The sequence below is a fragment of the Brachyhypopomus gauderio genome, chromosome 15, assembly GCF_052324685.1.
Source record: "Brachyhypopomus gauderio isolate BG-103 chromosome 15, BGAUD_0.2, whole genome shotgun sequence".
NCBI classification, from domain to species: domain Eukaryota; kingdom Metazoa; phylum Chordata; class Actinopteri; order Gymnotiformes; family Hypopomidae; genus Brachyhypopomus; species Brachyhypopomus gauderio.
In genome coordinates, this window is record NC_135225.1 from 1,991,119 (window position 1) to 2,013,101 (window position 21,983).

The 21,983-nt window shown below is 46.4% G+C and overlaps 1 protein-coding gene across 1 annotated transcript in view; it reads right to left on the reverse strand.

Annotated features, from left to right (window-relative positions):
- Nucleotides 1–20,121, reverse strand: part of plekhh2 (pleckstrin homology domain containing, family H (with MyTH4 domain) member 2) — a 45,145-nt gene extending 25,024 nt beyond the window's left edge. Inside the window, 6 exon segments of the mRNA XM_076975363.1 lie at nt 803–955; nt 1,092–1,173; nt 1,656–1,739; nt 1,924–2,073; nt 2,269–2,331; nt 19,978–20,121. Coding sequence (XP_076831478.1) covers nt 803–955; nt 1,092–1,173; nt 1,656–1,739; nt 1,924–2,073; nt 2,269–2,331; nt 19,978–20,097 — 652 coding nt within the window. The 5' untranslated portion in view covers nt 20,098–20,121.
- Nucleotides 20,122–21,983: the final 1,862 nt, after the last annotated feature.

The window sequence follows — 21,983 nt, forward strand, 5'->3', positions numbered from 1 at the left end:
CTCCATCACATATAAATATAACTCCCTGCCTACATGTTAACATAAAATATTCCCACCATGCTTATGAAAGTCCAGGAACTCCTACTTCTGAAACTTCACCCAGGCTGTTCTAAGATGACTGAACTGCAGGTTTGAATGTTAACAGTATCACCTCTGACCTCCTTTTGACTTTCCCCAGTGTCAGTAAGAAGGTTTATGAGTGGGCTTGTTTACTCTGAGCATCATACAGGCATATACATAAAACCCCTTACAAATGACCCGTAGGTTGCTCCAGGCAGGATTTTATCACAAACCAATGTGTTCTATGGGGCAGTCTGGTGGTTAAGGAACTGGTCTTGTGACCAGAGGGTCATGGGTTTGATTCCCAGACCCTAGGCCATGACTGAAGTGCCAATGAGCAAGGCACTTAACCCCAACTGCTCCCTGGGTGCTGGGCTAGGGCTGCCCACCGCTCTGGGCACGTGTGGGCCCTGCAGGTCTTAGTCAAACACGTGGAAATCATTTAGGCCTTCATCTATCTTGCATGCCTAGGTGTCCTTTCCTTGATCAATGGTGAATCTAAGGGGTCTTAAAATGATTCTCATTGGGGAACAATTTCATCAGGGTAAACCTGGAGTCTCCACAGAATCAGCAGAATATTTTCTTATATAAAACTACTTTAATAAATTTACTTTAATTCACTATAAAGACCATAAATCTTAAAATAAAATGTGACTAGTCATATTTTATAAGATTTTATAAGATTTTGAAAATCACATATACGACAACAACAAACAAACAAACAAACAACAAACTCTCTGACCAGCCAGGGGTCTCCTGCAGTCCACGTGTGTGATGTTCCTCTGAGCTACTACTGACCCAGGCAGCACCTGAGGGCTCTGGGCAGGAACCGGGCCGCAGGCGTAGGAGAGGTCACGGAGGTCTGAGCCCGCGGGCCCCGCCATCTGCAGCTGGACTGTGAACCACACCCACAATGACATCACAACCAGCCCTGGCCAGCCAGTCAGAACCAGACTGCGAAACAGGGGCGGTAGAGAGGCAGAACCGTTAGCCGGGCCGTCCGGTGTGTGGGCCTGCGTGTGTAACCGTACCCTGAATTTGCCGTTGCAGCTCCAGGATCTGAGACTCCTGCTGCAGGTTTGTGTCCCTCAGGTAGATGTTCTCCGCTTCAAACTGAACCCAGGAGGACGTCAGGCACAACGTTCAAAAGGCAGATTCACACACACGCACATGTGTACGCGCACACACACACACACACACACACACACACACACACACACACACACACACACACACACACACACACACTCATACATACACACACACACACACACACACACACTCATACATACACACACACACACACACACACACACACACACACACACACACACACACACACACACACTCATACATACACACACACACACACACACACACACACACACACACACTCATACATACACACACACACACACACACACACACACACACACACACACACACTCATACATACACACACACACACACACACACACACTCATACATACACACACACACACACACACACACACACTCATACATACACACACACACACACACACACACACACACACACACACACACACACATAAAACATCTACGTGAACACAAACCTCCTTCAGCTTCTTCATCACCCACTCCTTGATCTTGGCTGCTTTCTCCTCCACAGTTTTGGCATCTTGAATCCGGCCGCGTTTCTGCAGGAGTGAAAGAGTCCCGAGATTCTAGGCAGCCTTATTTGTGAATATTAATATACTACCACTCAGTAATTTCACATGACTGGTCTGAGGTAACACAGAAGAGAAAGAGGACTTGGCGTTTGCGTTGTGTTTGACTGTAAAAGGTCCTGCCTGCCCCCTGGTGGCTGGCTGAGGTATTGACCTGCTCCTCTAGCTGTTGTTCCAGGGAGGTGATGAGCGCCTCTTTCTCCTGCAAGACAGCCTGCAGGTCCTGGCAACGTCGGAGGAGCTTCAGCTCAGAGTTCCCCGACTGAACATCGACGGACTTCAGGTGCTCCTCCATCCACTGGACCTTCAACACAAACTCATGATTGGAACACCTGATTCCAAGGATGGGTGAGTGAATACTAGTGAATAAAATAGTGTATATAACCATACACAGAGTTGGGCGTAGTTGTGTAGACCTCAACGTGACCTGGTGTAGACACCCAAACACAGTCAGGCATGAGTGTCACAGATCACCTGCACAGGTGAGGTGAGTGTTTACCTGTTGGTTGGCGTTGTAGGCATGGCGCTCTGCCTCCAGAACCTGCTTCTCCAACTGCTGCATCTGCAAGGCAACGTATAAAATTCATCCACTACAAGCAGAAATAGGAGAAAGACCAGGTCTCAAAGACCTCAGAAGAGATGTGCTTATATTAAAATCCATTGTGTCAAAAGAATACTATGCTCCACTCATTAAAGATTATCACACCAGGACTGACTGAATCCAGGAAAAACAACTTTTTGGGAGGTTTACAGACGGAGTTTAAGTGCCACCTTTTTTGCAGAAAAAGAAAGTCACATGTCAGCATCACGTTCACACATCACCAGCTACTGCAGGTTTTTCCTTCCAGTACCTCACCTGAGGGTTCACCATCACATCTTCACCCGAGGGTTCACCATCAGTTTCACCCGAGGGTTCACCATCACATGTTCACCTGAGGATTCACTACCACATCTTCACCCGAGGGTTCACTACCACATCTTCACCTGAGAGTTCACTACCACATCTTCACCTGAGGGTTCACTACCACATCTTCACCTGAGGGTTCACTACCACATCTTCACCTGAGGGTTCACTACCACAGCTTCACACGAGGGTTCACTACCACACCTTCACACGAGGGTTCACTACCACACCTTCACACGAGGGTTCACTACCACAGCTTCACACGAGGGTTCACTACCACACCTTCACACGAGGGTTCACTACCACACCTTCACACGAGAGTTCACTACCACACCTTCACACGAGGGTTCACTACCACACCTTCACCTGAAGTTTCACTACCACATCTTCACCCGAGGGTTCACTACCACATCTTCATCTGAGGGTCCACTACCACATCTTCATCTGAGGGTTCACTACCACATCTTCACCTGAGGGTTCACTACCACATCTTCACCTGAGGGTTCACTACCACATCTTCACCTGAGGGTTCACTACCACATCTTCACCTGAGGGTTCACTACCACATCTTCACCTGAGAGTTCACTACCACATCTTCACCTGAGGGTTCACTACCACATCTTCACCTGAGGGTTCACTACCACAGCTTCACACGAGGGTTCACTACCACACCTTCACACGAGGGTTCACTACCACACCTTCACACGAGGGTTCACTACCACAGCTTCACACGAGGGTTCACTACCACACCTTCACACGAGGGTTCACTACCACACCTTCACACGAGAGTTCACTACCACACCTTCACACGAGGGTTCACTACCACACCTTCACCTGAAGTTTCACTACCACATCTTCACCCGAGGGTTCACTACCACATCTTCATCTGAGGGTCCACTACCACATCTTCATCTGAGGGTTCACTACCACATCTTCACCTGAGGGTTCACTACCACATCTTCACCTGAGGGTTCACTACCACATCTTCACCTGAGGGTTCACTACCACATCTTCACCTGAGGGTTCACTACCACATCTTCACCTGAGAGTTCACTACCACATCTTCACCTGAGGGTTCACTACCACATCTTCACCTGAGGGTTCACTACCACAGCTTCACACGAGGGTTCACTACCACACCTTCACACGAGGGTTCACTACCACACCTTCACACGAGAGTTCACTACCACACCTTCACACGAGGGTTCACTACCACACCTTCACCTGAAGTTTCACTACCACATCTTCACCCGAGGGTTCACTACCACATCTTCATCTGAGGGTCCACTACCACATCTTCATCTGAGGGTTCACTACCACATCTTCACCTGAGGGTTCACTACCACATCTTCACCTGAGGGTTCACTACCACAGCCTCACACGAGGGTTCACTACCACACCTTCACCTGAAGTTTCACTACCACATCTTCACCCGAGGGTTCACTACCACACCTTCACCTGAGGGTTCACCACCACAACTTCACACGAGGGTTCACTACCACAACTTCACACGAGGGTTCACTACCACAACTTCACACGAGGGTTCACTACCACAACTTCACACGAGGGTTCACTACCACAACTTCACACGAGAGTTCACTACCACAGCTTCACACGAGGGTTCACCATCACAACTTCACCTGAGGGTTCACCACCACAACTTCCCCCGAGGGTTCACTACCACATCTTCACCTGAAATTTCACTACCACATCTTCACCCGAGGGTTCACTACCACATCTTCACCTGAAAGTTCACTACCACATCTTCACCCGAGGGTTCACTACCACACCTGCACTGTGTCTGCCAAGTACTGAAACTCATGACCAAGAGTCACGTTTGAATAAATCTAGAAAATGAGCTGTAATAATCACAACTTTTTGTGATTTTATCTGTACGCCAGTGTAATTTGTTGTATATCTGCATATCTATATTTCCTGTAATTATTTCATATTATGAAAACAATATTAGAAATAGTGAATTCTGAAAACTGCAGCAGGATTAAAAACATTTAGACATTTTTGTTTCTTTTTTATCCCTTTTTTCTCTCTCTCTCTCTCTCTCTCTCTCTCTCTCTCGCTCACACACACACACACACACACACACACACACACACAAATGACTTAGGGTGATGGTAACAGTAAGAGAAATAGAAGAAAGCATACTCTCCTGTGATTCAATTAACACTACAGGTTTCATGAACAACAGTAAGACGTATTGTGTACTGACTGTTCCCAAGTAACACTCACAAAGCATTTATAAAGAGCAAATCTGCACCAGGCGTGTTTCCAGTTGAACTCAACAATATCTGTACGCTCCCCCCTCCGCCCACACACATTCCTCGGCTCAAATTTGGGGAAAGCTATCAGAGTGCAATGCTTTGGACTCTTTTGAAGTCACCGAGTTGTAGCTCATAACGGAAAAAGCAGGTCAAAAGAGCGTAACCTGCGGTCACAGAACACACAGGGCTTTTGTCCCAGTCCCTGGAGTGTAAGCAAGCCCGACCACACCAGCCCAACATCACCAACATCAACACGTAAACTATGTGTCACAACTGTGTGTCAAGAAAAGCTTCTTTGTCCTTTCATGCAACACTAAACTTCATAGCTTTGGTGATTTTATAGGCTGAAATGCTGCAGTAGTCAGGGATTGTACTGTGGTAAGCATACATATATGGGAACTAATCCAATGGAGAAGTCCATTTATTTATTTTAATCTATTAAATCTATGTAACCTTTAACCTATTTAACTACAGAAGGTACAATGGTCTTCTACGACGGCAGTACCAAGAACCTCCCCAGCACCCCAACACTGAGGAGATCTGGTCCAGTGTAAAAATCCCAGATATGAGATATGAGAACAATGTTCTTCATATCAAACCCGCTATATCGGAATAGGCAGTGAAATATACAGACAACAGTGTTGAAAACATTCGTGTTCACGATGAACAAACCTGGTCTAGGCATGAAACATGGTGTGTTCACGATAATGAAGAAATGCACCACAAATGCTTTACAAATGTCGGTCTGTTTTAGGTCAGTTTGCAAGCCAAAGGGCACTCAGTGTAGAGACACAACTGACGGGAGGTATTTTAAACCATTAGATAAACGCAGGCTACACTCGGCACTAATACATTTACGGTGCGAATATGGCATCCGTTCACATTTATGACCGTTAAAATAAGGGGTAACCAGAACCGGTACACGTGTCCCATTACAGAGCAGACCTGTGTGTATTATATGGTGTGAGGTTTCTGGACTGGTACGTGTGGTCATCTTAATATGTCTCAAATTAGTTTCAGGAGGGGCCACCATTATTAAAGGCAATAAAAGACATCAGCGTGACCTAATGTGAAACTAATAGCGGCCAACAGTGACCCGCTTGTGTTTCCACCCCGAGCCCATAAAAGGTTTTAGCAGTGTGTGTGTGTGTGTGTGTGTGTGTGTGTGTGTGTGAATTGATAATGAAGCCATGTGTAGCCCACCTGAGGTATTCGGCTACTAAGCCTGTTTATCTGATTTAGAGTGCAATACTCATTGGTACCAGTAGAGCGCGCCTGGGTATGTTTTTTATGTAAGCACTCCCAGCGATCGTCGTAGTCTGACCTTGACCACTTCACAGTAATTACTGTAGCTGAAGATAACAAAATAGCTCACAGTAAATGAGTGGGAGAGAGAGAAAGGAGCATTGTGAACATTGTGAACCATAGTGAACTGTGAACTACAGTGGAACTCGACGAGACAGTCGTGTGGAAATCCCGGTGAGTTCAGTATGTTAACTGTTAGCTGAAGCTAATGGGGATATAGACAAATTACCTATTGTATGTTTTATTATTGCTAGTAGACACCTTGGATAAAAAAAAACCAATCGGGAGTTCATATGAACGTTGTTTGATGTCTGCTACGGTTTGGTTCATGCCCTATTGTGGTTGTTTAATGAAGCTGAGATCTCGCGTATGCTAATGCTAGCGTTAGCGATTAGTGCTAGCTGTTTATGCTAATTGCTAATGCTAATCGCTACGGGCGTCTGTTCTCTGTGGTTGAATTCGGTATTAGAGTGAGACAGCCCACTGTTATATTTCTATTGTGAGTGTTAGTTCACATTTGTCTATTGTATTGGTTTATTTTATAATGTGTTTTCTTAAATGCATTGAAATTGTTCATCATAATGTTTGAAGCTGATTGTACAGAATATGCTGTTGTGATACTGATGCCTTAAGTATGGGATGAAGCATTGATTGTTTCATTGAGAATAATAGCATTGGATAGTGTCATAATAATTAGACCAGGAACCGAGATATTTACTTTCTACACTATCGTGTAGATTGGTTTTTTAGTGACCTTTGATCTGTGATGGCGAGCCCAGCCCATGATGACTGTGGATGGTGAGACGGTGTGGCCAGCCGGACGCAACCATTCCCAGCAGAACCCGAACTGGACCACATTCAGTGAAATTCAGATAAGATGCATCTAAAAACACTACCCGGGTAGTCACAATTAGAACACAAAACTTGAACACTTGAACACAAAGTAGCCTTCTTTTGGGAGAAATCCCAGAACTTTGGACACTATACCAGGAACCCTTTCCCTGGAAAGAGACCAGGACTCTTATTTTATTTTTGTTTTATGTATTGTGTTTTACAGCCCTGTATAACTGTGTTTATACTGATGAGTGGTGAGGTAATAAACTGTTGCTTGTTCAGCCGTTCAACAGTTGTGGTGATCAATTGAGCATAACTACTCCTAGTACCGAGCCTAGTGGATGTTAGTGCCCGACACTGCACTGGTCCAGAAGGGGCGCTACACAATTCTTGGCGAGCCAGCCAGGAGGGGCAGTGTTAAAAGAAAAGAACAACCACAAATTTATGGGTGAACAGCCTGTTTCTTACCTCACCTGTAGATGTTGACATTGTAAGGTCAAAATGGAGGTCATTCAAACGCAAAATGTTAAAGTACCTAATGCTGTTTTGGTAAAGCCTATAACTGGTACTGAGCTTGACAATGAAGTGGTTGAATATTTAGCACAAGTTGGTTCTATTGAGCGAGTTATTAAAGTAACCAGTCAAGACCCACAATTTAAAGATTCTGCCATAGTGGAATTCAAATCAGGCGAACCCATCCAGTTCCTACAGGAGAGTTTGCCCTGTAAAAGAACTAGCAGTAATCCCACCGTTGTTCATAGCATTCAGTTGTTATCTGAGATGTATGCTACTGATAGGGGTTCAAGCATTACAAATGCTTATTTAACTCAGCTTCAAGGTATGGCCAAGCTTGCTGGTTTTGGTTTTGAAAAGGTCCTGCTGGATGAGTTAGCTCGAATCCAGAAGTCCACTACAAGTCTTGAAGTCACAGATGTGTCTGATGCTTCTCAAGAGCCACAGCCCTCGGGCGATGTGGCTCTACCTGAACAAAGTGCAAATGAAGGCTCTCTCTCTAGAGGCGATGATATTCTGAACCACTGGCCTGAACATGACTTACCACCATCTGTCATGAGTTCTGGAGCGGCTGCTCCACCAAAAAAAGAGACGGTGCGCTTAAATATTGAACAGCTTACTGCCCCAGAAGTACAAAAGGTAGTAGTTGAGCATGTTATAAAAAACACTGACTTTCCTTCACATAGCCATGTTAAAATCCGACCCTTCTCAGGAAGAATGCCTTGTCCTTACCCTGAGTCTGACTATGACACTTGGCGTAGTAATGTGGAATTCCATCTTTCTGACCCCACCATGTCCAATCAGCAGAAGGTGAGAAAAATCATTGAGAGCCTTGTCCCGCCTGCTGCTAACATTGTTAGGCACCTTGGGCCTAATTCAACGCCCTATGATTACCTCTCCTTACTTGATTCAGCATATGACACTGTTGATGACGGCGATGAGCTCTTCGCTAAGTTTCTAAATACCAATCAAAACCCCGGTGAAAAGTCCTCTGAGTATTTACAACGCTTGCAAATGGCTCTGAACAAAGTTATCAAAAGAGGTGGCGTAGTTCCCAGTGACTCAGATCGTCAACTACTCAAGCAATTTTGCAGAGGCTGTTGGAATAACTCCATCATTGCAAGCCTGCAACTGGAGCAAAAGAAAGGCAATCCGCCATTGTTCTCTGACTTGCTTCTCATGCTTCGTGTGGAAGAGGACAGACATGCAGCTAAGTCCAATCGGATGAAACAACATCTTGGCAGCTTTAAAAATAAAGCTCAGGCAAACCAACTCACTGTAAACGATGGGGCACAATGCAGCCGATGGCCTACCGATGAAACAAACATCTCAAATGTTACTGAAAATCCACCTTCAACCAACACTCAAAACCTTGAAAAGCAGCTAGCAAAGCTACAGGCCCAAATGGCATCCCTGAAGGCTTCTCTTTCTAGCACCCCCACTCAGTCATTCACTAAAGCTGGGAACAGTTCAAAACCCAAGGCCAAGGGCTCAAATAATGCAAACCCTAATTACTCACCTGAAGCCAAACCTGTAAAGAAACCCCGCCCAGGGTATTGTTTCAGATGTGGCGAGGATGGCCACATAGTGTCCTCGTGTGGCAACAGCCCAAACCCAACGCTAGTCGAAACCAAACGCAAAGAGTTCAAGCAGAAACAGAAAGCTTATGAAGAACACCACCACAAACTGTCTTTAAACTAGCCTCAGTTCCTGTTGAGGGACAAACAGGGGCTGAAGCAGGTCCAAAATGTCCCCTTCCAAGTTCAGAACAAGCAACGAACAAGCAAACAAAAGTACTTCTTCATTCCCAAACTGCAGAACAAAAGCAGGTCCAAATACCAAAAGGCCTTGTGGGTCAGAAATGTACAGCTGATGTCACAATTGCAGGAGTCCTGTGCAACTGCCTCCTGGACTCCGGGTCCCAGGTGACCACTGTGTCTTCATCTTTTTATCATGCAAACCTGTCAGAACATCCCATACATCCCATTACAGGTTTAGATGTTGAGGCCGCTAGTGGCCAAAATGTTCCATATCTAGGCTACGTAGAACTAAGCTTGAAGTTCCCAAAAGCCTTTGTGCAAACTGAGCCTGAAGTCTCCACTTTAGCCTTAGTTGTTCCAGATCTACGTTCGAACTGTGATTTGCCAGTGCTCATTGGTACCAATGTACTTGACGTAGTGTACGATGAGTACTGTGATGGAAAAAATCCCAGTGAATTGTCCCTAGTCTATGGCTATCGACAAATAATCCGAACTTTAAAACTCAGAAAAACGGTTAATTCAACTGGAAAGGTTGGCTTAATGATACTAAAGTCCAAGACACCGCATATCATTCCCGTTCAGGGAAGAGTGCTTTTGGATGGATATGTCAAAGCCAACAGCACCGGAGACTGTGTAATCATTGAACAGCCATCTACATCCAACCTGCCTGGCGGAATTTTTGTGGAGTGCTGTCTTATAAATTTACCTAAGCAGCATCCTCAGAAGTTACCTGTCTGGGTTAGGAATGAGACGAAGCATGCCGTCACACTTCCCAACAACTGTGTAATTGCAGAGCTTCACACTCCTGAACATGTTTATGACCATTTACCTATTTCAGGTAGTGCAGATTCCCTCCAGTGTTGTGCTGCCACTGTCCAGCCTACCCAGTCTCCAACCGAATGCCCGTTAGCCTTTGACTTTGGAGAGTCTCCTCTTCCAAAAGAATGGAAAGAGAGAGTGACCAGCAAACTGAATGAGTATGCAGATGTGTTTGCTCGTCATGACTTGGACTTTGGACATGCAACCAAAGTAAAACATCACATAAACTTGCATGACAGCACACCCTTCAAACAACGATCTCGCCCAATTCACCCAAGTGACTATGAGGCTGTGAGAAGACATCTGCAAACACTGCTGGATGCAGGAGTAATTCGTGAATCAGAGTCACCATACTCCTCTCCAATAGTAGTGGTTCGCAAAAAGAACAGGGAAGTCCGGTTGTGCATCGACTATCGCAAACTCAACACCTTGACCACACGCGATGCCTATGCACTTCCCAACCTTGAGGAAGCCTTTTCCGCTCTCTCTGGTTCTAAATGGTTTTCGGTAATGGACCTGAAATCAGGCTATTACCAGATCGAGATGGAAGAACGTGACAAGGCGAAAACTGCCTTTGTATGTCCATTGGGGTTTTATGAGTTTAATCGTATGCCCCAGGGCATTACCAATGCCCCCAGTACTTTCCAACGCTTAATGGAAAAGTGTATGGGAAACCTACACCTCAAGGAAGTGCTAGTCTTTTTGGACGACATCATAGTGTTTTCCAGCTCACTGGAAGAACATGAGTCCAGGCTTGTACACGTCCTCCAGCAGTTAAGAGAGAATGGCTTGAAACTTTCTCCTTCCAAGTGTCGCTTCTTTCAGACTTCTGTAAAGTACTTGGGCCATATAGTCTCGAGCGAGGGAGTCCAAACCGACCCAGAAAAGGTCGCAGCACTTCGCACTTGGCCAAGGCCTCAGACCCTCAAGGAGCTCAAATCGTTTTTAGGCTTTGCTGGGTACTACCGGAGGTTTGTCCAAGATTTCGCTAAGATCGTCAAGCCCCTGAACAATCTCACTGGAGGCTACCCTCCTGTTAGGAAGGGGAGAAGGGCTGAACCCTGCCCTGCGGGGTACTACAACCCCAAAGAGTCCTTGACAAACCGGTGGACCCCTGAGTGTCAGCAAGCCTTTGAGCAAATTGTTGAGAAACTCACTACTGCCCCGGTACTCGGATTTGCTAATCCTGAGTTACCATATATTCTACATACTGACGCAAGCACTACTGGTTTGGGGGCAGCCCTTTACCAGGAACAAGAGGGTGAAATGCGAGTTATTGCCTACGCAAGCCGAGGGCTCTCACCCAGTGAAAAGCGCTACCCAGCACATAAGCTAGAATTCTTAGCTTTAAAATGGTCAGTAGCGGAAAAGTTTCAGGACTATCTTTATGGCACAACATTTACCGTCATAACGGACAATAATCCGTTAACCTACGTGCTGAAGTCAGCAAAACTAGATGCAGCCAGTTACCGCTGGTTGGCAGCTCTCTCTACATTCAGCTTCAATATTAAATACCGTGCCGGTAAGAGCAACCAAGATGCTGATGGTCTTTCCAGACGTCCTCATGACAGTCTGAGTGATGACTATGCATCTTTGGAGGAGAGAGAGAGGTTGAAACAGTTCACCTCTCATCATCTGGCAACGTCACCTAGCCAGGAAGTTCTTTCGGCTAACACAATAAATATCTTGTGCCACCGCCATCTGTTAGGCCAAGCTAAGAACTCACCCTCTATCGCTTTGGTAGAATCCCTTGCCATTCATGTAGATGCAGTACCTGATCTTTATGCAAATGAAGAAATGCTAGGCTGTACCATCATACCAGCTTACACCGAAACAGAACTCCGACAACTTCAGCAATCTGATCCGGTTATCAAAACGGTCATCAGTCTAATACAAGCTGGGGAAACCCCCACTGCCGACTCTTGCTCTGAATCCCTCCACCTTAAGCTTATGCTTAAAGAATGGAAACGGCTTACCTTGAAAGATGGTCTACTGTATCGAGCCCGTCAGTCCGAAGGTGACATCAACTATCAATTTGTTGCCCCTACTTCTTTAAGATCTACCATCCTCACATGTCTCCATGATGATATGGGGCACATGGGTCTTGAAAGAACACTTGACCTTGTCAGATCCAGGTTTTATTGGCCTAGAATGGCCCGGGATGTGGAGCAAAAAATAAAATCCTGTGGTCGATGCGTCCGAAGGAAGACACCCCCTGATAAAAGTGCACCTCTCGTAAACATCCAAACTACTCGCCCCATGGAACTTGTGTGTATGGACTATTTGTCTCTAGAGCCAGACAGTCACAACACCAAAGATATCTTGGTCATAACCGACCATTTTACCAAATATGCTGTGGCTATACCCACAAAGGATCAGAAGGCCACCACAGTCGCAAAGAGCTTATGGGAGCAGTTTTTTGTGCACTATGGGTTTCCTGAGCGCCTGCTGAGCGATCAAGGCAGAGATTTTGAGTCCCAGCTAATTAAAGAACTCTGTGCTCTAGTTGGCATTAGAAAGGTCCGCACAAGTCCCTATCATCCAAGAGGAAACCCGGTTGAAAGGTTCAACCGAACCCTTCTTTCCATGCTTGGAACCTTGAAGAACAAGGACAAGAGTCACTGGCGTGATTATGTAAAACCACTAACACACGCCTACAACTGTACTAAGAATGAGGTGACTGGGTATAGTCCATATGAGCTGATGTTTGGGCGCCAGCCCAGGCTCCCAGTGGACATTTCATTCCACTTGCCTGTCAAAGATGGTTCTCCAAAATCCCACTCTCACTATGTGGAACATTTAAAAACACGCTTGGCAGAGAGTTATCAGATAGCCACCAAGAACTCACAAAAGGTTGCTGAACGGAACAAGCGCCGCTTTGATAAAATGGTGAGAGAATCAACCTTGGAAATCGGTGATCAAGTTCTGGTCAGAAACCTTCGTCTGCGCAATAAACACAAGCTTGCAGACAAGTGGGAGCCAAAAGTATACAGAGTTCTCACCCAAGTGTCAGACTTACCTGTGTACGTTGTGGAGCCTATCACTGGAGACGGCCCCACGAGAACCCTGCACAGGGACCACTTACTCCCTTGTGGCAACCTATGTGAAGAAGAAGAAATTGCATTATCTGAACCTAAACCTTGCCGACCAAAAACAAGACGCAGTCTACCTCAAACCCCTGAGGAAAATCCTGACTCTGATGATGAATTACCTTGTACCATTCACTTACCTGTCACTCTTGAGGAAAGGTACACTGAAGTATGTGAAATTCCACGATCATCACCTGTCAGTCATTCCACGTCTCAAACTCAGCCTTACCAATCTGAGCTTCAAGTCTCTGACTTGCCTGCAAACTCTATTCTGACATCTCTGCCCTGTGAACCGACAGTTGAGCAAAACCCAAATAGTGGAAACCTACCGGATATGACAAATGTAAACCCACCTGACGTGACAACCGGAAATGGAAACCTACTGGAAATACCGACTGACAACACAAGCTTACGGGAAGTGACACATGAAACCCTCGTAGATGAGGAAGTTCAACAAGATGCCAATACGGCCAATGTTCTTCCTTCTGAGACCTTTGAGGAGGGAAAAGGAAGTGAAACAGTTCCAGATTCAGACATGCCTGTTCGAAGATCAGAGCGGTCACATCAACCCCCTGACCGATTTCGCTACATTCAGTTGGGTAAACCTTTGATCTCCTTTGCCCAGAGTGTCTTGGACAGTTTTAATAAAGCACTTACTGCTGTTAGTGATGTTGATTATAACCTTAGTCATCAACTACAGCATGAAGGGACTCATGCAGAGTCAAGGGGGGAGGGTGTAGCCCACCTGAGGTATTCGGCTACTAAGCCTGTTTATCTGATTTAGAGTGCAATACTCATTGGTACCAGTAGAGCGCGCCTGGGTATGTTTTTTATGTAAGCACTCCCAGCGATCGTCGTAGTCTGACCTTGACCACTTCACAGTAATTACTGTAGCTGAAGATAACAAAATAGCTCACAGTAAATGAGTGGGAGAGAGAGAAAGGAGCATTGTGAACATTGTGAACCATAGTGAACTGTGAACTACAGTGGAACTCGACGAGACAGTCGTGTGGAAATCCCGGTGAGTTCAGTATGTTAACTGTTAGCTGAAGCTAATGGGGATATAGACAAATTACCTATTGTATGTTTTATTATTGCTAGTAGACACCTTGGATAAAAAAAACCAATCGGGAGTTCATATGAACGTTGTTTGATGTCTGCTACGGTTTGGTTCATGCCCTATTGTGGTTGTTTAATGAAGCTGAGATCTCGCGTATGCTAATGCTAGCGTTAGCGATTAGTGCTAGCTGTTTATGCTAATTGCTAATGCTAATCGCTACGGGCGTCTGTTCTCTGTGGTTGAATTCGGTATTAGAGTGAGACAGCCCACTGTTATATTTCTATTGTGAGTGTTAGTTCACATTTGTCTATTGTATTGGTTTATTTTATAATGTGTTTTCTTAAATGCATTGAAATTGTTCATCATAATGTTTGAAGCTGATTGTACAGAATATGCTGTTGTGATACTGATGCCTTAAGTATGGGATGAAGCATTGATTGTTTCATTGAGAATAATAGCATTGGATAGTGTCATAATAATTAGACCAGGAACCGAGATATTTACTTTCTACACTATCGTGTAGATTGGTTTTTTAGTGACCTTTGATCTGTGATGGCGAGCCCAGCCCATGATGACTGTGGATGGTGAGACGGTGTGGCCAGCCGGACGCAACCATTCCCAGCAGAACCCGAACTGGACCACATTCAGTGAAATTCAGATAAGATGCATCTAAAAACACTACCCGGGTAGTCACAATTAGAACACAAAACTTGAACACTTGAACACAAAGTAGCCTTCTTTTGGGAGAAATCCCAGAACTTTGGACACTATACCAGGAACCCTTTCCCTGGAAAGAGACCAGGACTCTTATTTTATTTTTGTTTTATGTATTGTGTTTTACAGCCCTGTATAACTGTGTTTATACTGATGAGTGGTGAGGTAATAAACTGTTGCTTGTTCAGCCGTTCAACAGTTGTGGTGATCAATTGAGCATAACTACTCCTAGTACCGAGCCTAGTGGATGTTAGTGCCCGACACTGCACTGGTCCAGAAGGGGCGCTACACATGATTTGCTTAGTCATTTGAAAAACCAGTCATTTGAAAAACTTACAAAAAGGTTCCAGTTTACCATGGCATTCTCTAAAAACCAAGAGCTTCAAAATATATTCAGAAATACTTTATTGATCCCAGGGGGGAATTGCTGTTGAAACAAGTAATTGGTTAATTCCATTTTCAGCTGTCATATGTGTGTGTGTACAGTAGGTTACATTATTTCTTATAAAGCTTTTGAGCTGATGACTGTAACTGTGTCACTAGCCAATGAGAATCACAGTAACACAAAACATATGCAGATCACAGTGAGATAGAACACACACACACACACACACACACACACACACGCACCATGAAGACCCTGTTTCATGTGCAGGAGAAGTTTTGAGTGAGCAAATTCTTTGACAAATTGAAGCAAGGCACAGGCTTACATGTACAGATATAGAAGCAGGCGGAGTAGTGGTGTAATTACAGTGGGCGCCGCCCTGCTGGTGAAAGCACACAGGGACGAACACACTCACCACCACCACTAATGACAGGAGCCAATATATAGCCCAACTCTGGCTGTCTGAGAAATCCATTTTCGCTATACCACAAAACAACAAGCATTAAATAAATCAATTAAATTTGACCTTTTATGTGCAAGTAATCCCAGCCTCACTGTGAGAGGAAGGAGGTAGTTTAGCTGCTGGTATAGTCTCAATGTAAAATAATGTAAAAGTATGTCAAATCTTAAATAAAGAAGAATATAACAAAGATGATGTGCTCTGAGTGTAACTCAGGTCATTTTTCCAATGAAAGTGTTTTCCCTGTAGTAGAAGCATGCGGGGGAGAAGGTCCAGTGTTCGGCTGCTCCGCTCAGAACCTGATCCCACTGCTACACAGACTCTCTCATCACTCTCAAATAATACACTTATCTCCCCAAATAGCCGACTAGTTCAAGCAGGACTCAAATCGTACGGCGCATACTTGCTAAATGAGAAGCTCGGCTAAATCTCCCCAACGTCCCTCCTGCCTCTGCGGCCAGAGCAGGACGCTGCCAGCGAAAGAACAACGTACGTCTGGCGTGTAGCGGGACGAGAACGTCACCTGCGGAGAGCCCAGCACGGCGGCGTTCATACGGCGCTTTTGGGACCACTCAGCCTCCCGTATACCCTTCTGTTTGTCAGGCTGAAAATATACCGACCAGCGCTAACACCACCACCACCACCAACCCACAGCCTGCAATGTATCAATTATGCGACTAAATCTGATTGCCGCTTTCCCCTCGACGTCCCCCCCCCCCCCCCCCCCACCGCCAGCCACCGCTCTGGGCCTCCTGGGCCTCCTGCAGCCCATCCCTGCATTGCTAACATTCCAGGCGGGGTGGCGTGGGGCCGGCCCTCCCCGACACAGGGCCGCTCGGCGGGGGCTCACAGAGCCAGCCTGTGTGACGGGCCAGCGCCATCACGCCATCCAAGATTCCCCAGCAGCTCCCGTCCGCACGCACGGCTGGTGTTCCACACGGGTGGAGAAAACCGGGGCAGCATTACGCAGGAGAGTCCTGCACACTCTCAGACTTGCGCACTCTCAGACTCGCGCACTCTCAGACTCGCGCACTCTCAGACTCGCGCACTCTCAGACTCGCGCACTCTCAGACTCGCGCACTCTCAACCTCGCGCACTCTCAGACTCGCGCACTCTCAGACTCGCGCACTCTCAGACTCGCGCACTCTCAACCTCACGCACTCTCAACCTCACGCACTCTCAGACTCGCGCACTCTCAACCTCGCGCACTCTCAGACTGTCACACTCTCAGACTCACACACTCTCAGACTCGCACACTCTCAGACTCACACACTCTCAGACTCGCGCACTCTCAGACTCGCGCACTCTCAGACTCTCACCTGTCACTGCCAAATCTGACACACCTTGATAGCCTATTGGTCTGGAGGATTTTTTGGGTCAGGTTTGGGGGTTTGTTGCTGGCTGCACTGGCTGGTCGGAGGGAACTTTCACAAACTACGTCATGTGCACAAGTGGGAGTGGTGGTAGAGGAACATCTGAAGGGGACAGTGGTGTGTCCAAAGAGTGGGGTTTCCAAGACGACAGGACAGTGGCAGAGAGGGGACGCTGCCTGTGTGGATCTTCAGGCAGACACACGATCATCTGGACCCAGGTCTCTGTGGCCGACACCCACACGAAACGTGGAACCAATCTGGGTGTGCCAGCCGGGAAGAGGAGCAGCTCTAACCTAGAACAGCCTCCCTGCACAGTGATCCCAGCCGTGGAAGTGTGTGTGTGTGTGTGTGTGTGTGTGTGTGTGTGTGTGGCTTTCCCCTGCAAAAAGTAAATACACCAGTACTTGCTTACCGAGTGATGTTTCTGATAAATGTTTGTTCTTTATGTGGTGTTAGGGCTTGTAGGAACAGACTGGTGTTAAGGATTCGTTTTTTGGTCATTTGAAATGTGCTTCAGTGTCTACAGATCTACTACAGTTCTACTACATATCTACTACAGATCTACTACAGATCTACTCTTCTAGTTCTTCAGTCACACTGAAGTTCAGGGACGGGCTACACTGATGTTCTAAGGAACCACAGCCACAAGGCTGAGCACACATCGCTGCCATCCTGTAAAAGCACATGAGACGAGTCCGCACACAGAAGGTGGGGAATATGACACATATCTCTCCCCACACACTGAAGAGAGTGTGTGTGTGTGTGTGTGTGTGTGTGTGTGTGTGTGTGTGTGTGTGTGTGTGTGTGTGTGTGTGTGTGTGTGTGTGTGTGTGTGTGTGTGTGCGTGTAAGTTGCATGTTGACTTCCCGTATAACACACTCTCTGTTTACAAACCCAGGCATTTCCTCCCCGGGGGCACTGCAGTAATTACAGAATGGTTTATTTCTGCTCTGTCCCTCCCTCCCCCATTCAAACACACACACACACACACACACACACACACACACGAACCCACACACACACACACACACACACACACACACACACACACACACACACACACACTCTCTCTCTCTCTCTTTTTCATCTTCTAGTCACTTTATCCTCTTCCTCCTTTCTCTTGGTCACTTTCCATCCCTAAGTCCCTGAGTCCTCTCCTCCACTCCTCCCCCTCTGATTGGCTGATTCACTCTGCTGTCCTCTGGGTCACAGAGAACCAAAAGTCCATTTATGGTCATCCCTAAACCCCAGTGCTAATCTTCGCCATTACGGCCCTCAATCCCAGACCAATCCAGGATCTGACCCGGAACTAATGCTGAGGCGCGACGTCCTGCATAATCACCTGTTTCTTGTTCTTCCCCAGGTGACCTCCGCCCTCTCCCAGTGAGCATGTGTGGACGTGAAGCAGAGGGGCGTGGCCTAGATCACGTGTTCTGGGTGGAGCTGTGGGTTTGTCATCAGTGTACGAGTGGTCAGGAAACGGTTTCACCCACAGCCAGCATGACCAACAATAACAAACATTGCTAAAAAATGAGAATTACTTCAAGGAAGAGTGCGTTTCCACTCGATTTTAAAAAGTGGTTATTGACATTTGAAAAGAATGAACAGTCACTTGTTCCCACTTGTAAATTATATTTTTTCAATAATGTGTGCCAATGTCAATAATCAAATTGGATTTTACATCTGACTGGATCTTGCCAGCTAGCCTGGCTCTAATGGTGCTAGTGTAAAAGGCTCTAAAACGCTAACCACACACAGGGCCTGTGCCTAACACAGCTGTTATGGTGGTTTGGCACTGACCAAACCCTGACCAACTAAGGCCTGGCATGGGTCACGCCTCTGAGCCGGCCAGTGATTGGACGAGCAGGAGCACATGGGGCAGCTTGTAGTTGTAGTTTTATTTTGGTTATCAATGAGCAGGACAAACTACAAATATAAACAACATGTCTGGAACCTCTACAGTAATCAGAACCTCTACAGCAATCAGAACCTTTACAGTAATCAGAACCTCTACAGTAATCAGAACCTCTACAGTAATCAGAACCTTTACAGTAATCAGAACCTCTACAGTAATCATTTGTGTAAGTCTCAGTCTGTTAAATGCTATAAATGTCATTGTAAATTATGAGAGAAGTATAGATCAAGTCTCAGCAACCTGCACATTTCCACAAGATACTGTGTTGCATACTAGTGTGTACGTCTACGGTGCAGCAGTCTGGAGCCCTGTGGTCAGGCGTCAGTTTGTATTAAACTCTTATATTAATCAACTCCCCCAGGAGACCAAACAAAAAGTAGGTCATGGCATGCAAACACACAAACAAACCCACACACACACACACACACACACACACGCACACACACACAGAATTGGCAGTAACAGACCAAACATGGTAAATACTTTAGTAAGATGCTTTTCTCTACTAAAAGCTGTTTGTCTATGTGCTTTCACTATTTGACTGATATAAAATAAGTAGATGTTAATGGACGATGAGACTGAAAAGTGAAGATGAGAGAAATGACCAGATAGAGGAAAACACACACAGTCATTAGTTTACCAGGAGATGGGGCTTGTAGTTTTCCCCTTCGCTCAGCATGAGGTTAAGACCTTTCAGTAAGCGGTTAATCATGAGAGGGGGACAGGCACAGAGGAACAGACACAGGAGGAGATTATGGGGTTGGTGTGTGTGCCTTGATAATGTTGGTATGCGCTAACCTTCTCAGCAGTAAGCTCTCGAATCACGTTCATCTGTCCACGGAACTTAACGAGCAGAGCTTCCAGAGCTACGTACTTCTCCCTCCACTGGCCCGGAGAGCCCTCGTCTCCTTCCGCCATGCTGTCGGAGCCCAGACCCCCTCGGTCCTGGTCCAGACCGCAGACAGACACACGTGTTCAGCAGCAGAAGCACAATGAACCGCTACATTCAAATAGGGAGCATTTCACAGCGCACACGGCGAACACGACCAGCTATTTCCGAGAGTTTTGCCAATTTACACGTATAACAAGGGGAGACGGTTAAGTTTGAGGGACACGGCAAGTTCGGGCAGTTTAAGGGAAGACAGAGGAGCAGTTATGTGAACACGCTCCCTGTGAAAGGGGGGATGTGTTCCTAGGTTGGGAAGCGCCCCGGACAAACCCACCAGTACCAAACCCAACCTAGCCGACGTGAATCAACAATCATCACACTTTTCCACTGTGGAGTGTTATGAAAAACACATGTGGGGTAAAGGTGAGACAGCTGCTAAGAGCCATGTGAAGATAGGTGAGGGGGAGAGAGAGAAGGGTGGAAGAGGGAGAGAGAGAGAGAAGGGTGGAAGAGGGAGAGAGAGAGAGAAGGGTGGAAGAGGGAGAGAGAGAGAAGGGTGGAAGAGGGAGAGAGAGAGAGAAGGGTGGAAGAGGGAGAGAGAGAGAGAAGGGTGGAAGAGGGAGAGAGAGAGAAGGGTGGAAGAGGGAGAGAGAGAGAGAAGGGTGGAAGAGAGGAGTGAGAGAGAAGGGTGGAAGAGAGGAGTGAGAGAGAGAAGGGTGGAAGAGGGAGAGAGAGAGAGAAGGGTGGAAGAGGGAGAGAGAGAGAGAAGGGTGGAAGAGGGAGAGAGAGAGAAGGGTGGAAGAGGGAGAGAGAGAGAGAAGGGTGGAAGAGGGAGAGAGAGAGAGAGAGAAGGGTGGAAGAGGGAGAGAGAGAGAAGGGTGGAAGAGGGAGAGAGAGAGAGAAGGGTGGAAGAGAGGAGTGAGAGAGAAGGGTGGAAGAGGGAGAGAGAGAGAAGGGTGGAAGAGGGAGAGAGAGAGAGAAGGGTGGAAGAGAGGAGTGAGAGAGAAGGGTGGAAGAGAGGAGTGAGAGAGAGAAGGGTGGAAGAGGGAGAGAGAGAGAGAAGGGTGGAAGAGGGAGAGAGAGAGAAGGGTGGAAGAGAGGAGTGAGAGAGAGAAGGGTGGAAGAGGGAGAGAGAGAGAGAAGGGTGGAAGAGGGAGAGAGAGAGAAGGGTGGAAGAGGGAGAGAGAGAGAGAAGGGTGGAAGAGGGAGAGAGAGAGAGAAGGGTGGAAGAGGGAGAGAGAGAGAGAAGGGTGGAAGAGGGAGAGAGAGAAGGGTGGAAGAAGGAGAGAGAGAAGGATAGCAGAGGAACAGAGTGAGAGAGAGAGACATGCCGGGGGAAATTTCACTATAATAATTAACCTTGGGAGAAAGCTGAAAAGCTGAAATGTGGGTCGTTGTGGTAAATAAGTCTGGCTTTTAGGCTCAGTTTAAATGAACAGAACATGATTCACTAACCTGATAAACAGTTAAATAAGTGAATATACAGTTCTAGAGATACAAAAGTGTGTGTATATAGTAAAGAGCTTTTCCTTAAATAACAACAACAAATCTGTGACAATGTCCCCTCTGCCTCTAACTGGACAATTCTGCAGGGGCCATGTGTGTGTATGTGTGTGTATATGTATGTATGTGTGTATGTATGTGTGTGTGTATGTATGTACACTCATCTGCAGCAGAGTAGACAGAGTATTACAGATTCAAGCGCAGACACCATGCAGAAAAAGAGATTACTATGTAGTATGGACAGACTAGGTAGTATGGACAGTATGGATTGTTATGCTATTAATGAGGAAACCCCACAAGGATCTTTTCACTCTGGGGAGAGGGAGGGAATTAGATCCACTTCCTTATCTGCACTTCCTGCCAGGTCTACTTATGACACCCCCACCAATGCAGTTCATGGCTGGTTAGCCCA